This window comes from Nannospalax galili, unplaced genomic scaffold (assembly GCF_000622305.1).
Source record: "Nannospalax galili isolate Female #2095 unplaced genomic scaffold, S.galili_v1.0 scaffold589, whole genome shotgun sequence".
In the NCBI taxonomy this organism is placed as follows: Eukaryota; Metazoa; Chordata; class Mammalia; order Rodentia; family Spalacidae; genus Nannospalax; species Nannospalax galili.
Window position 1 is genome coordinate 240,736 of NW_008360324.1, and position 16,397 is coordinate 257,132.

A 16,397-nucleotide genomic window follows, 5' to 3' on the forward strand; every position below is an offset into this window, starting at 1 on the left:
CTTAGCTTCTCTCTGATTTAATTTACTCATCTGTAAAATAGCGTTGGTGTGAAGATTTAAGCGAATCCTCTGTAACACTAGGAAGCTATGCATATATTAGCTTTCATCATTATCGTTATCACTAGCGGACTGAAAACACAGCAGGACCTCTAATGAGAAGAGAACCTATTTGGAGGGAGGGGCACACAGAAACATGTAATCAAAGCAGAATGACTAGCTAAAGCCAAGACAACGTTTAGAAGAAGAAATTATAAACCTGGAGAGCGAATTCAGGAAGTTATAACAACAATATTCGAACCGAGTTCAGAGAACGAGCAGGATTTCAGTAAGCGGCTAATCGAGCCCGCAAAAGACCTTAGCAAAGGCACAAACAGTAAAAGCGTGCAGCTTGTTCAGCAAGACAATAGCAATGCAGACGAGAGACGGCACGCACAGCCCTTGGACGAACACTGCTGGATGAAGACCATGCCCATTTAGCAGAATACCACAATAGCAATTGAAGTGGGAACAGTAACAACACATGGCGAGGTCAGCGGGAACTACAGAACAACGATGTGGTTAGGAAAACCAGGACACCCACTACCCTAGTACCCCACTGTCCTATGGGCTAGGTGTCCACCGCAGGTCAGTCGCGATCCGAGCCGCTGGACGGCTGAACAGCGCCGCCCAGAGGCGGCTCGCGATCGCGCACGTGCTCAGAGCCGCGGCGCATGAACTACAACTCCCAGAAGCCCGGGCGCGCCGCTCTCTGTATTTCCGCGATCCGGTCTCACGTACCCAGCTTCAACCCGACCTATCGCGAGGAGACCTGGCGCATGACCCCACGTGAGTGAGACTCGCTAGACGAGAGTCCCGGGAAGCGGGGCTCGGACCCCATTGGTAGAAAGGCTCATCTTGACAGTCTCGATAGTGATTGGAGTTGGTGGATATGGAGGCGTGGCTAAACCCTGGGCTACTGGCCAATCAGTGCTCAGGATTGTGGAGCCGGGTAAGGGAACCCGGGAGCAGAGGTTCTGCGGTCACAGGCCTCGGGGTCTAGTGGGAGGAGCAGGTGCCGGGAGTCTTCGGCGCTTCCTGTTTCCGGTGTCTGGAGAGGGGCGCAGCGCAGCGCCTGGGGGGACACTGGCCGCTGCCGGGCGCTGTGGGGCCGGTGTCTGCCCACCGCTCGCTGGCCCCTCGCTGGCCGCGTCTCCCGACCTCGGGAACATATCCACCCTGGGCTTCTGAGCTTTGCCGGTGACACGTGAGTGTGAGGGGCGTGGAGTGGAGGCGGGCAGGGGTGCGCGCACCCGCGGGCTCCGGATAGCAGCTGGGATCGTCGCGTCTCCGCGGGCCCTGGTTCTAGTCAGAGGTTGAGCTAGGGAGCCCTCCGGCGGAATGGAGACGGAGGCGGGAGGGCGCCGGGTGTCAGATGGGGAGAGGACTTCAGGGTCGCAGGCGTCTTAAGAAAGTGCCCGGGTAGGGAGACCTGTTTGAAGTGCCCCTGGATGCCGGTGGGAAGAATCTTGACCTGTGTTGTGGAAGGAAGTCAAGCGCATCTTTTGGAGTAAAGCATGGCTTTGAGCAGTTGGAAAGCGAGAATTTCCAGAACCCTGGAAGAAGTTCAAGTGGTGTTAGTTGGGTGTGGGGAAGAGCAACAGAGGGATCAACACCCTGTTTCTTGAGGCGAGGTTGAAGGATAGAGTTGGCTGTGGGGCTTTTTCAACAACATTGGACGTCTCAGCTGAACGTGTCAGCCGATTGAGGTTGGTCTAAGAGTGTAGGCTGCTGGAGAGAAAAGATAAGGAATTGGCCACGCCAATAAAAGACATTGTTTCAGCGTTGATCTGCCTTAGGAAAAGAAAAGTGAAGATTCTTCGAGATCATAAAGTTCTGTTTTACAGTATCTAGATAAATGCATTCTGAGAAGCTGATTTTGCCATATTTTAAAAGGACTACCCAGCTTGAATTTCATACTTTTTCTAGTTGTTGTGCCCCTGTTTTTATCAGTTCTCCAACAAATTCTTTTATGTCATTAATCATCCAAGTTGCCCCAGTAACTTCTTCCATTTATATAACGTGTGACGAATGACTTAACAGGCGACTTTGTAAGCGTCAGTCTCCTCACTTTAAAAAAATTTTTTTTTAAAATTTTTATGTGTATGAGTGTGTTGCCAGCTTGCATGTAAGTACATTGGAGTCATGCAAAGCCCTGGGAGGTCAGAAGAGGGTGTCCAATCCCCTGGAACTGGAGTTAGGACAGTTGCTGGCTGCCATGTGGGTGCTGGACTGTCTCTCCAACCCCCAGTTTCCTTATTTTTAAAATGCAAAGAATTATACCTACTTTTCTAGGATATGAAATTAACAAACATAATCTAGATAAAGCATTTAGATCATACAACATACTGGATAAACCAAAGAGAAACCACTTATAGCCAAACCTTAAATTTGTTAAAAAAAAAATTACAGGAGTGTAAATTTGTTCCAACTTTTTGAACAAATAATCAGATGACAAGTAATACAGCTCATTTAATACCTACTGCAGCTTGATTTCATTCTTCAACCCTTCCCAACTTTGTAAGGTTCTTCATCCTAATTTGGGAAGTGAATCAGTAACAGTTAACAAATGAGGAACTTAACACCCAGGCCAAAGTATACAGCATTGGATCTGTGTGAGCATCTCTCCAGAAAATGCTCCTGGGAAGAAAGATCTTCAGAGCCCAGAATGTTAACATTTTTAATTAGATCCCGAAAGAACTGAAGGAAAATGGCATAGTAAACCAATCTTAACAAAAGGAGTTCTTAGTGAATTGGCTGGTCATGTTGAGCAGAAAAAAGTCAAAGGTTTTAGATCTGAATTCTTTATTACACTTCAGTCAACTCTGAGAAGTTACTTCCCCTTCCTACTTGGATTTTAAAAGAAGGAAGAGGGGCTGGAGAGATGGCTCAGCAATTAAGAGCACCCACATGGCAGCTAATAATTTGTGGGGTCTCTCCCTCCCCTTGTGGGTCATTGGCCACTGATCCACGAGAACAAAGGGAGCAGAAGCGACGAATGGGGTCGGGGTCAGGACGGCCAGTGAGCACTGACCGAAAAAAGCCCTTCTGGGGAGGCAGATTCAGTGATACAGCTCCAGATTTAGTGATAAGCTCCAGACTCAATGAAACAGCTCCGTTTATTCAGTGGGGGTTAGTGAAAATATAGTGTGGAGGCAGCAGCCAATGCTTCAGCTGATAGGTGCTCATAGTATGCTTTATTTACATGTGGTGGGGGGTCCCTATCATCTGGCTATAGGGCAATGCCTAATTAGCATATAGAAAAAACCTGGGGGCAGTTTTATTGCCAGTAACTGTTCCAAAGGTCATGTTCTGAATAAGGTCAGGCATCCGTGCTTGGAGGCACTTTCCAGGTAAGTCAGGCAGGAAGCCCCTGCTGAGAAAGTAGCCGACCTTAATAGCAGGGTTTCCCGACATCTCCCCTGTTTTGTTTTATAAATGGAGAAGTGTCATTACAAGCCTTAAGAGCCAACTCATCTATCTCAGGAGAATCCAGAGTTTGACTACCATGACCTGATTGGTAGTAATTTTAGCAATGGTAGTAATTTTTAAGAAATTGTATGAAACAGGGAGCAAGCACCAAAATAAGATAATCAGGGGGCTATTGATATTGTAACATTCCCCCTCTGAAGAGGTGACCCCAAAATCTTTTCGGGATACGAGCTCACAAAAATTTTTAATGTTTTTGGCCTTTGGGACAGAGTATTTTGCTAAAAGGCCTAAGGACATTTTGACTTTTAGCCAAGAAAGAAACTGGCTACTTTTCTTTGGGGTCTTTTTACCCTAGCTGCCTAGCCAATTTCTATCTCCTATTTTTATCATACCACCCTCTAAAGAAGCTTACCCAAATTGCCAATAGGAAATTGGGATGCAGACTGCTCTGGCTTCTTCCACGTTGAACAGGGTGAAGGGTACCCCCTTCAGTGGGTCTATCTAAAAGACTCCCAAATTACATAACTTAACTATAGGGAGAAAAGAAAGGCGTTTGACTGGTGCCTGGGAGATGTGAAGGAAAAGTAAAGGTAAGAGTAAGGGCAAGAGTAGTTAGTATTACAATTTCTAGGCAGGGAACCAGAAAATATGTACAATTAAAGTCCATTGGAATATTTTGATGAGGACTCCCAAAAGCATCCATCTAACAGGTTTCTCCTCATTTTTCTTATGTCTGTTAAGGCTGGAATGATGATTGATGAACTCAGGATTTGTTGTCAGGCACTTTGCTAACTGTTGGAGTGGCTAGACAGCTCCCTCTTAAATGGCCTCTAGATAGGGAGAGAAAACAAATTTAGCCATTATTTTAGAATAGTGAGTTGTTTCCCTCAGGTGCAGGTGGCACTACAGTATTGTAGACCAAGATTTAAAGTCCTACATCTGAAGAGGTATATTGATGACTTTAATCTTTGGTTATACTTTCCCCTTGGGTGTTTAAGGCCATACAGTTGGCTCAAATAAACTAATATGTTATTACTTTTAAGGTCATATGAGGATCTGTTTCTCAGGGGTCACATGGGCTTGTGGGGAGCCCCGGCTCCTCGGGCTTTTCTTTACCAGTTCCATCTATGTGAAGATAAGCCAAGAGGTCTTGTTTGACCTGGGCTTTGCTTGGAAGAATGGAGGAAATGTTTCCTCTGTGTTGACCCTCCTCTTTGCAGACTAGACACTGGTTCAAGTCCATCTTCTGGGGTCTCCATGGCCTCCCTGAACAAGAGGACAGATGACTCACCAAAGTTACAGGACATTTTGAGAGAGATGCTCCATAGCCCCTGGAACTTGTTTGACCTTGGAGGGCAAGGAACAAAAAAATTGTCCCTTTAAGTCCCTCTGACCAGATTAATATAGACCTTAGAGTCTGCCTATTAAACATCCAACAAAGTTAGTTACACCAGTCTGGTACTTTTAATTACCACGTGCTAGATAGAGCTTGGGCAAAACCCAAATATTTTTAAGTAAACCTTGATGAGACATCTTTAAACTAGTTGACTAAGCTATGACCTTAGAAATTTTAAGATCTTTTTTTAATTTTTTTTTTCATGCTCGATAAATCGTAAGAAACCTATATAGACCTCCATCACTTGCTTAGGCTTTTTTTAACAAAATACCTCCATTCCTTTATCCTTCTAACATCTTTTATCTTACCATTCTCTTTCTTAATAACCATGAGACATAATAATATTAACAGACTTTCCATCTGTTGTGAGAATTCTTTTTGGGGGATATTAAGCAATGTTTTTCCCCTTTTTAGGTTCTAGAATCAAACCAATGTTTGATTACATTAAAGTTTTTCTGGGGAATCAATAAATTTATTGAGCTTAGTTACAGAGATGACTGAGGGGTTGCTGGGGTATATGAGTGACCTGAGAGTATTTACACTGGAAAGCCTTAACCCAGCATGGATCAAGCCTTTTTTTCCTAGCCTTCCCCAGATAATGTATTTTAGTCCTCCCCAAACCCAGGAGACCATATGTGATTAGAGCCAAATTACATACAGTTGGCTGGGAAGAGCAGTTGGATACTCAGGTGAGGGTCTAATGACCCTGTTTACCCCTCCTCCTTTAAATAAAGAATAACAGTACTCAAGTCAACAAATCCAGTTGTGATGATCTTTTGCTAGTGGACACAGCTGAAGTCATGAAGATGGTAGTTGTTTGACTCAGAAGAAAGTAGGATTATGCTGAAGTCATTTAGAATATGGAATCTAAAAAATACATATATATAAGATAATGTAATAAATTAATATTACCCATGTACATACTATGTTTCCAGGTAAACCTTATAGAAAACACAAGACAGTTAAAAATCTTTTACCCTTATGTAGTTTAGAGAGGGGTCTATGAAAACCTTGCTTTAGGTGGAACAATATTTTATCTCACATATGTAGAGATGAACATTTATCTTAAATGTATCATATAAACTTTGAGGTGTCCTTGTAAGCCTTGAAGCAGGTTTTAAACAACCAAGTCTCCTTTAAAGGTTTAGAGATGTTTTATACAGACTTGGAAAATGTTTATTCTGTATAAAACATATCTAAACATAAATTGTATCCTGGAGCAGAAGCAATCATTCCTTAAAAGTTAATTTATATTTTTAATAGGAACCTGGTTGTTAATTTAACAATTTTAGTTTACAAGAGAACCTACAAGTCAATTTGATATCTAGTAAATTATTAATAATTGCTTTATTAGTATTAAACATAAATCTATACATTCATAACAGTCTCATTTAATAAATACTGTTGTCAGACACAATGTCACAACAAAGCAGTTTTAAAACCAAGACCTTGACGAATTTTTTGATCAGATGTATATGAAAGAAACTCTTAAAAGCCAGCAGTACTTTACATATATATTCATATACATACATATATATACATATACATGTAGATATGTATATTTGAGAATCTCATCTCAAAGTGGCTGTGGTGGACAAAGCCATACACATTGATGAGGTGGAAAGAAGCAACTGGTACATATTTAAGCATTATCAAATTGATATTTACAGCTTTTAGCATAATCAATTAAGGAAAACTGATGTTTTAGTTACTGACTGAGGAATTTTAGGCAGAAGATCTCTCTTTTTTTAAAAATCTATCCTGTTGTTTATTAAGTAGTTACATTTATCTTTGTATTTACCATACATTTTACATTAGTCTGTGTTAGTGACCAAATAGAGAATCCCATTAACTACTTTTACTATAGACAGTAATACCCTCTGTTGAAATTAGTTTACACCTTAGCTGTTTTTACAGTGTATTTACTCTTAGGCTGTTTTGTTGCTCACCTTTAATTGTCACAGAGTCAGGGGGCCAGCCTGAGCCTGAGGTTTTAGAGAACATATCTTGATATAGTAGGCTTGAATCTGAAGTGGGAGGGCCAATCCCGTCTCCAGAGTCAGCATTTCAGTGAGCTCAAACAGCACGTGACAGTTTACCAATATAATTAATACAGAAAGGCATTTGTTTTTCTTTAGCCTAAAAGTTTTTAAAATTGTTTATCCATATATTTTTAAACTAAGGCAAGACTTTTAACTCACATGGTGAATTCCTTTGAAGAGGGCTGTCAGTCTGGATTGGAAAAAACGTAACTGTGTGCTGGTAATAGCTTGCCTCCTGTGGGCTGCAGTAACCACTGCTGTGGTGTGCCCCCTGGAGCGGAGAGAAAAGGCTATGACTAGGCTGCACATGCATGCCCTCAGTGTGAGCCAGCCGCCATCTGGGTGCGCACGGCATGAAGTCATGTCCCCCCAAGGGGAAGCCTGCGGGGGCACGGAGGACTACAGGAGAAAGCCTGCACGTGGGGTGGTCCTCTCTGACGAGCCCCTTCCCCAAGAAAAAGTTTACAGAAAAAAAAATGGCTTTTAAAATCTTTTTCTCGTTTGTCTATGGCGCAAGCGCCTTAAATTCTCAAAGTGCTCTGTGGCCACCCCCCCACCCCGCTTTAAATCTTTTGTTTTTGTTTACATTATGGGGCACTTGGAGCCGGAGTCCCTTTTTGTCCCAAGGCAAGTTAATTTAAATTCTCACCTAACTGGTTTAGCTTGAGCTTGAGTGCCCAGGGGCGAGATAACAGAACAGATTAAGGAAGTTTGTTATTTTAGAAGTTGAATTCAAAGCTTTTGTAAAAATCCCTTAGAACTTTGGGGATTTTATATTTTTAGGGGTGTTGTTCAAGATAAAAAAGGAAAGGGGGGTGAAACGCTGGTTCTTAGGGGAACATGCCCGGGATCAAAAACCTCAGGGGATTCCACCTAGTCCACAGTGCAAGCCTGCCCACAAATAAGAGATCTGGTGACCGGCTCTAAGAGCAATTAACTGGTCGTTGCGTTACCAGGTTTTTGCATTAGAAAGATGTATAAATAGGGGGTCTTGTCTACACCCGTGCGGGCAGTCAGGGTCCGCCAAGAGGGCTAAGAGCCTTTGGCTAACATCAAGGGGTAGCCCTGATCAGAAAGCCTCAGTTTCTCCTTCGTCTTTAATGGTCCCACACAAAGACTCAGACCAAAAATAAAGGAGGAAAAAGAGGAGAGACTGCCGGTCCTCAGGGTGGGATGGCTAAGGCAAAGCTGCCGCTACCCTCTTGAAGAGAGGGGTATTCACAAACTCTGCGTGTTCCAGGAGCCCCACGTTGGGCGCCAGCTGTGGGGTATCTCCCCTTGTGGGTTGGCCACCGATCCACGAGGACAAAGGGAGCAGAAGCGACGAATGGGGTCAGGACGGCCAGTGAGCATGACGGAAGAAAGCCCTTCTGGGGAGGCAGATTCAGTGATACAGCTCCAGATTTAGTGATAAGCTCCAGACTCAGTGAAACAGCTCTGTTTATTCAGTGGGGGTTAGGGAAAATATAGTGTGGAGGCAGCAGCCAAAGCTTCAGCTGATAGGTGCTCATAGTATGCTTTATTTAATTGTGGTAGGGGCATCCTATCATCTGGCTATAGGCCAATGCCTAATTATCATATAGAAAAAAACCTGGAGGCAGTTTTATCACAGGTAACTATTCCAAAGTTCATGTTCTGAATAAGGTCAGGCATCCGTGCTTGGAGGCACTTTCCAGGTAAGTCAGGCAGGAAGCCCCTGCTGAGAAAGTAGCCGACCTTAACAGCAGGGTTCCCCAACAATAACTGTCCCGGTAACTCCAGGTCCAGGGGATCCAGCACCCAACAATGACCTCCACAGGAATTGCAGGACACAGGTGCACTTACATGCATGCAGGCAATACATGCATACACATAAAACAAAAATAATAAGACTTTTTTTTTTTTAATGCAACAAGGCAGCACAGTTTTGGCTATTTACTGTCTTCCCCAGAAAATTATGATGAAAGAAGATGCATGTAATGATGACTCATAGGCCTTGAGCTCTGGGGCCAGTCTATCTTGCTTACTCCATTAGCTGTGTCTACTAGTTTGTGCTTGGTTGGTTGTTTTTTAATCTGTAAAATGGGGATAACAATTGAATTTACTACCTAGGGTTGTTGGGAGGATTAATTAGGTAATATATATTAAGTGCTTCAAATAGTGCCTGGCTGCAGGCTGTCACTCTATTCTATGTTCCCTCTTGTGGTTTGGTACTTTAAATGTGCTATGAGAGACTTTGACCTCCTGGCTAGTTAGGATTCTGTAGAAATATTTGGTTAGCATTACTTTAGTGAATTGGTGTTTGGGGTACATGAAATTGCATAGATAACTTCCCAGGCATTTGTTGCCCTCCTAGAGTTTGGGAAATGGAAACTCAAATGTAAGTTTACAGAAGAAACGAAAGTACATTCAGAGCACTGGGTCTGAGCTTATGTTTTCCTGTCTTAAATATTGCCTCTGGAAAATTAGTGATACTGTTACGAAATTAACAAGTAGCAATGGCCTGGATGAGTGTTAATAGATAAGCAGAGTACAGTCTCCTGCAGCATACATCACTATGGCCTGAGTATGAAGATGGAGCAGGAGTGTTAAACTTTTTGACGTTGCATTGTGACATTGTCATCTACAAACATGTTAGGCCATGTTCATAGATGTCCTGTATGTGTCCCATGAGCTGCAGGTTGGATATACCTGGGAGAGTAATGCGAACAGTAAATGAACTCGGCCTTATAGTGTAAAGTGTAGAAAGACACTGTACTTACTGAACATCTAGAAGCCCTTAAGATTTGTGACTTGTAGAGGCTGAGGTAGGCTTTGGAAGACTTCAACTCACTCATTTTGACCCAGAGAATTTTCTCCTTCCTATAGTTTAAAATTGGTTTTTTTCAGAGAAGAGATGAGTAAATAAATGTGAAGTTTTAGGCATTTTGGCTGCATTTACCTTTGCTCCATATTCTCATAGTGAATCTGAGGAAAGGTTGTTAGATGCTCCTGAATCCTGATATGCTAGAGCTCAAGTTCCTCTGCTTTACATCGTTCTTAGTAACTTCAAGCTAGACATATTCAAAGTCTGTTTAAGTCATGATTTGAGTGGTTTAGGGAAGTCCATGGGCTTAAACTTTATTTCTAAACTAGTATTTAACTTTTTAAATAATTAGATAGCTCAATGTAAATTTTCATCAGACAGTAAAGAGGCAGAGATGTGGCACTGGACCATCATAATTAACTATTTTCTTGCTCCCATAGTTTGTTTTGAAGGACTCACCTACAGACGCAAAGCTATATTATATGGGTTTCTTACTATAGTTGAAAAATGTGCTGTTTGTTACATATGGCAGAGAATCCTGCTTTCCGCACAGTCAGAATGCCATCCATTTTTGCACTCGTGTGATTTATGTTTTCCTTCTCTCCTCATCTCACCTTTCCCCTCCACAATACACACTCTTCCAAAAGGATGTTCCCCTCCCCCAGCTGCTGGAGGACTGGGTTGTTCCTGTTGCTGCTCCTGGCTGTAGCAGTGAGAGAATCCTGGCAGACAGAAGAAAAAACCTGTGACCTGGTAGGAGAAAAGGAAATGGAGTCCAAGAAAGAGGTGGCTCTGCTACAGAGATTAGAACCACTGTTCAACAAAAGGTAAATGAGGGGAGCCCTGTGGGGCTTAAGAAACTATCTTTATGTAGAGTCTTTGCTTTTTACTGAGTTTATTTCCGCTTTAATAGGGAGAGAACGTACAAGTAATATGGATTCTAATCTGAACTTCAGCAGTATTTGTTTTACTTGGCCATGATACAGAGCACATTTACAGCCATATTGCCATGTGCATTGTTCTTTTCACAGAAAAGTTTCTAAAGCTGGATCCAACACACCAGCTTGTAGGAATTCAAACTTTATTTGATACCTTCATATAATAGGACTTCAGAAATACTAGGTGGATGTATTTAGGCATATAGATGTCTAAATATGTCTTTATCAGTGTCAGGAATCTTTTTTTAAATAATTTATTGAGAATTTCATACATACATATAAGGTGTTTTGATCAAATCCATGCCTACTCCCTCCCCTCCAACTCCTCCCATATCTCCCCATCACTTTTTCTGATAACTTCATGTAGGTGTCAGGAATCTTTAGAAACATCAATTTGAAGGTGATCCTTCAGAAACATGGGAGTGTCCCATGAACGCAGACCGTTGCTCTGGGGAAATGGTAGCTGACACTTGAGCATAGCTTGGAGTAGGAATTCTAGAATGTACAGGTTTCTCAGTTGGTGTATTTTAATCATCAACAATTAGGATGGGCTGGCGGGGTTATAAGTCACTCATAATTTATCTATTATGCACTAGTCCATTTTATTGTCATCAAAGGGAGGGAGTGGAGTCTGGTTTTCCTGAAGCTGATAACTAGTAATTCTTTTATTTTCTTTTATAGTTTTGAGAGTACCGTGGGCCAGGGCTCAGAGACATATATCTACATATTCAGAGTATGCCGGGAAGCTGGCAACCACACCTCTGGGGCAGGCCTGGTGCAAATCAACAAAAGTAATGGGAAGGAGACTGTGGTAGGGAGACTCAATGAGACTCATATCTTCAATGGAAGTAAGATTTTCTTGTTAACTAATTAACCCCAAGTCAGTCCTTCAAAATTCCTGTATGTGTTGGCCCTCCCCTTCCAGTATGTTGTGTTAGGTGAGATCGGCCCACCAGACACTAAACCACATAGTGCCCAGTTCCTGCTGCGCTGAAGCCAAGCAAGGACACTTGAAAATTAAAGACAGTACAAAACCTTTGCAAAAAGAATGTAGTATTGGGGAGACAGCTGAGATAGAATGCTTGCCTAGCATGTTGGAGGGTCTGGCTTTAGTCCCAAGTGTCAATGAAACGGGGAGTGGCAGGGAAGAAAGAGGGGTCTGAATGAAAATTTAGCCAGAATTTGATGTAGCCTGGAGTCCTTTCATTCACCTAACTACTTAATGAGTTGCAGCCACCACCATTTCTCATCAGATTAGCCAAATTTGCCTATTGAATTTTAAGACACCTTTGTACAAATCAGTAAGTCTATTTCAGAAATTCTCTACCTACTGGTACTAACATGGAGATGTTTCTCAAATGTCATAAAAGTACCCTGGAAAGAGCTGTGTCAGCACTTGCAATCTATCTGAATTCTTCCCGTGAGCAGATGAATTATCCAGTGTAGACATTCACTACTATAAATAATAAAATAGAACATAGATGAGTGCATTCTTGACCCAGCTCATTATTTTCCTAGTCTGATGATTTTGAGACACCAACTCACCTTTTTAAAAAAATCCTTTTCTCAGATGCAAAATTGAAAAACCTATCTCCATGATTGTTAAGTCAAACATTATTTTGTAAAGGCCAAGCCTGGTCTTTCATCCCAGTACCCAGGCGGCAGAGGCAGGGGGATCTCTTGAGTTTGAGGTCAATCTGGTCTATGTAGACAGTTCCCTGGCCAGCCAGGGCTATATAGTGAGACCCTGTCTTAGAAACAAAGAAATTTAGCCATAGTAAATACTGAAGAAATGGATTTCCATCTCAAAAAATCATCCACTTTGAATGTGTCTGTGGCTAATTTTAAATCTTAGGCTTCTCCTTGCTGCCTATGGAACCTCTCTTTTTGCTGTATGTGTTCAGGAAGTGTTAAAGTATGGATCATCATTTTTTTTTTTTAATTTTTATTTAATTTTTTTAAATTTTTTTGTGTGTATGCATGTATTGCCTGCATGTAGGTAAGTGCACCCGTGTCGTGCAGTGCCCTCGGAGAACAGAAGAGGCTGTTGGATCTCCTAGGACTGGAATTATGGACAGTTGTTAGCTGCCATGTGGGTCCTGGGATTCAAACCCAGGTCTTCTGCAAGAACAACCAGTGTTCTGAACCGCTGAGCCATCTCTCCAGCCCTGATCATAAGTATTTTTATACCATCAGTTGCCAGCCTTTAATTGTAGAGTGTAATGCCAAGTTTTGTGAAGAAACTAGTTTTAAGGCCATGCCTGTGATCCCAGAATTTGGGAGGCAGAGGCAGGAGAATCACCATACATTTCATTTGAGGCCAGCCAAGGCTACATAGCAAAACTTACCTTAAAAAGTTTAGCTTAGCATTACTGGTAATGTAGGTCATCCCAATAAGCATTAATTCAAAGTGGTTCCACTGATGATTTCCACTCTGCCATAGGACCCAGAGTTTCCTCTGCTTCCCTGCACCATATGCCACTGTCCTTGTCCTTCCTCAGGTAATTGGATCATGCTGATTTATAAAGGGGGTGATGAATATGACAACCACTGTGGCAAAGAACAGCGTCGTGCAGTGGTGATGATCTCCTGCAATCGACACACCCTAGCGGTGAGGCACCCTGGGGTATATGAGAAGATTGAAAGGACTGACCTAAGGGGGAGAATAACCAGAGGGGCAGGGTTCCTACATGAAGTGGACACGAGAAAACTAACTCAGTTCATTTTCAGAGTGGGAGACACCCACCTTCCATGGAAGACTAAGAACAGCAAATGTTTGGGGTTTTTATGTTTATTGGGGGTTGGGGCTTGTTTGTTGGGTACAAGTCAAAGAAAATCATCTTAGTGCATAATTACTATTTGGTTCTCTCATCAGGACAATTTTAACCCAGTGTCTGAGGAGCGAGGCAAAGTCCAAGATTGTTTCTACCTCTTTGAGATGGATAGCAGCCTAGCCTGCTCGCCAGAGGTCTCCCACCTCAGTGTGGGGTCTGTCTTACTTGTTACGTGAGTACTTTCTTATTGTATGTAATCCTTTTTTCCCCCCTTAATCAGCAATTACTTGACGATATGGGCACAAATTGTTGTAGATATGTGTTGTATATACCAAATTACAGATGACTGACCCTAAAATAACTGACCATGCAAGTTTAAAGAAATTATGCTGGGGAATATAATGTAGCTCCAGGGCAGAGTGCTTAGCCAGCATGAGCTCCTAGGGTCAATCTCTGGTAGCACCAAAAAGAATTTTTTTTTTTTTTAAATTAGGTGTTTAGGACTGGAGATGGCTCAGCAGTTAAGAGCACTGGCTTCTCTTGCAGAGGACCAGGGTTTGGTTCCCAGCACCCACAACGGCAGTAAACAATGATCCATAACTCCAGCTCTATGGGACTTGATGCCCTCTGCTGGCCTCCATGGACATTGCATGACACAGTGCACTTTACATCTATGCGTGAAAAACTCATACATAAAAAATACAAATAAGTTTTTTTTAAATTAAAAAATATTTGCATATGAAGATGCTCTTTCAACAAGGCTGGAAAGTTTTTGGTACTATCCTGGTAGATTATTCTAACTTGGAAGATACTGAATCATGGTTAATGCTGATTACTCCTGGCCATTAGACTCATGTACTAGGTCTGAGCATTTGCTTATCGGATTTATAGCATTCTTGTGGGTTTTCTAAGGACAGCCCTTTCTCATTTTCGTTCCTTTTCCGTGGTCATGGAATATAGCTTAGGAGAAATAGCTAGTATTAAAGATGGTCCTCAGCCTTGACTTTGTAAGTAAGCACGATTACATGTGTGTGGCACCGCTCCAGGACTGAGTGTTAAGTATATCTTTCTTTTCTTCCTCTCTAGATTTGCATCTCTAGTTGCTGTCTATATCATTGGAGGTTTCTTATACCAGCGGCTGGTGGTAGGAGCCAAGGGAATGGAGCAGTTCCCTCATTTGGCCTTCTGGCAGGATCTTGGCAACCTGGTAGCAGTAAGTAACAAGGCATGGGCAAGCCTGTAGCCTGCCAACAAGGTTGGGTGTTGAAGCACTACGTAGCCTTTAGGTGGTCTCCCAACCCTACTGAGTTTTCAGGGGGCCTAGCTGGGAGGGTGCATCCTAGTTAGAAGAAACTTTTGTTGAATTTGGTCCAAGTCTTGGACTTCAGGGTGTTCTTTTAATGATCCCTAGAAAAAAAAACAGCTGTCCCAGTCTGACACCATATGCTTTGTCTTACTCTGAAGTCAGGTGATCCAAATTATTTCCTTTGCTTTTTCCCCCTACAGGACGGTTGTGACTTTGTGTGCCGCTCAAAACCCCGAAATGTGCCTGCTGCGTATCGTGGCGTGGGGGATGACCAGCTGGGGGAGGAGTCAGAAGAAAGGGATGATCATTTACTACCAATGTGATTGTGCTTTAAATATCCAGCCACTTCTTCAGTCCCCAAACCAAAGCACCCGCAGCCAGATTTCTCAAGCCATCTCCACTCGTCTCCTCTAGCCCTTCACATTGTTCTTTTGCTTTTGACTTGCATCCTCTAAAACTGCCTTCCCTTTGATCCCTGTTTCCTCTGCAGAAGTACATTTCTAAGGTAGAGGTGATGGGGCCAGTGAAGGCAGAGGCTACTGGACTGTCTATTGTTGACAGAAAGTACAAGTAGGCCAGGTAAAGTGGGCAGAAAGCTCACCAGCCCTATCTTGTCTAAACATTTTCACAAGTTTTTGAGACACTGGATTTCTTAATTAAAAAAAGCAAATATTATTTATACATTTGGTTGCTTTCATGTTGTTACTGTCCCCTAGTCTCCATGAGAATCTGGGTGTAACTTCTTGCTGCTTAACTTCAGTGATCACCTGGCTGTAACCCAAGTATCCATTTGGTCTGAGCCTGGAGATAATTGCTTGCTTCTCCCATGTCTGGAAATAAGGCAGGAAAAACTGTGAAGGATTATAAGGAACCATCACATTGTTTGTAGGTCTCTGGATGACTTTATAGCTGGAATTGGTCCTGGACTGTGGGTTAAGTTCATACATAGTCCAAATGCCTAATCAAGCAGTCCAGGCAATTGGAAAGAAAAGTTGAAGCAGACCTATGTTGTAGAAGTTCCAGAACAGATATGGTCACCTCACGGTGGGATAGCCTTGACTTTCTTCTGTTTATTGCAAAGCTGTTCTTACTCTTCCTCTATCAGTACTTCTAAGCATATGTTGCACTTTTTCACAGGCCTGAAGTTTGGCTTTATATTGTTTTCTCCCAATCTTCTGGAAAGGGAATGGAAGCAGAAGTGGATATGGAGGGCTCTGCAGTCTGCTGCTCTGGGCGGGGAGTGCTGCACCTGTACCTTCTGCTGGCTCAGGGAAGTGTCTTAGCCACGTGTCTATGGAGAAAGGTCTCTGATCCTCTCCGACTTCTGTCTTTTCTGTGTAGGCCATGTGCCCAGAATTCCCAGGCTCAACTCTGTCACAGTGAGCTCCTGGGCCACTAAATAACATGGCACCACTGAACACAAGAGAGATGGAATAGGCAGGGGGCTGTTTGTTACCTTTAGAGAAGAAAAATTATGTCATTTTTTTAACTTTAGGGTGGTAATGGGTTTTTTCTTTCTACACAGAAAAAATGTTACTAAAAAATGGCATCTCGTTTGTTTTTGTTTGCATTCCTCCCCCATGTTTTAAATGAAAGGAAATAATACACTTTTTGTACAAAAACACAATGATTAAAAAAAGTACAAAACATATTTTGTCTTGGTCATTTGTGTTTAAGAAAACAGAGAT

At 42.5% G+C, this 16,397-nt stretch overlaps 1 protein-coding gene across 1 annotated transcript; it reads left to right on the forward strand.

Annotated features, from left to right (window-relative positions):
* Positions 1-1,016: 1,016 nt before the first annotated feature.
* On the forward strand, positions 1,017-16,331 carry M6pr (mannose-6-phosphate receptor, cation dependent). Its single transcript, XM_008825320.3, has 7 exons — positions 1,017-1,243; positions 10,339-10,518; positions 11,311-11,477; positions 13,131-13,240; positions 13,505-13,635; positions 14,490-14,616; positions 14,910-16,331. The coding sequence occupies exons 2-7, from the start codon at positions 10,340-10,342 to the stop codon at positions 15,030-15,032; spliced, it is 837 nt and encodes a 278-aa protein (XP_008823542.1). The 5' UTR covers positions 1,017-1,243; position 10,339; the 3' UTR covers positions 15,033-16,331.
* Positions 16,332-16,397: the final 66 nt, after the last annotated feature.

Coding starts and splice junctions, on each gene's coding strand:
- M6pr (XM_008825320.3), top strand. CDS start 10,340: ATGTTCCCCTCCCCCAGCTGCTGGAGGACTGGGTTGTTCCTGTTGCTG. Junction 13,241..13,504: donor GCAATCGACACACCCTAGCG/GTGAGGCACCCT, acceptor TTCTCTCATCAG/GACAATTTTAACCCAGTGTC. Junction 14,617..14,909: donor ATCTTGGCAACCTGGTAGCA/GTAAGTAACAAG, acceptor TTCCCCCTACAG/GACGGTTGTGACTTTGTGTG.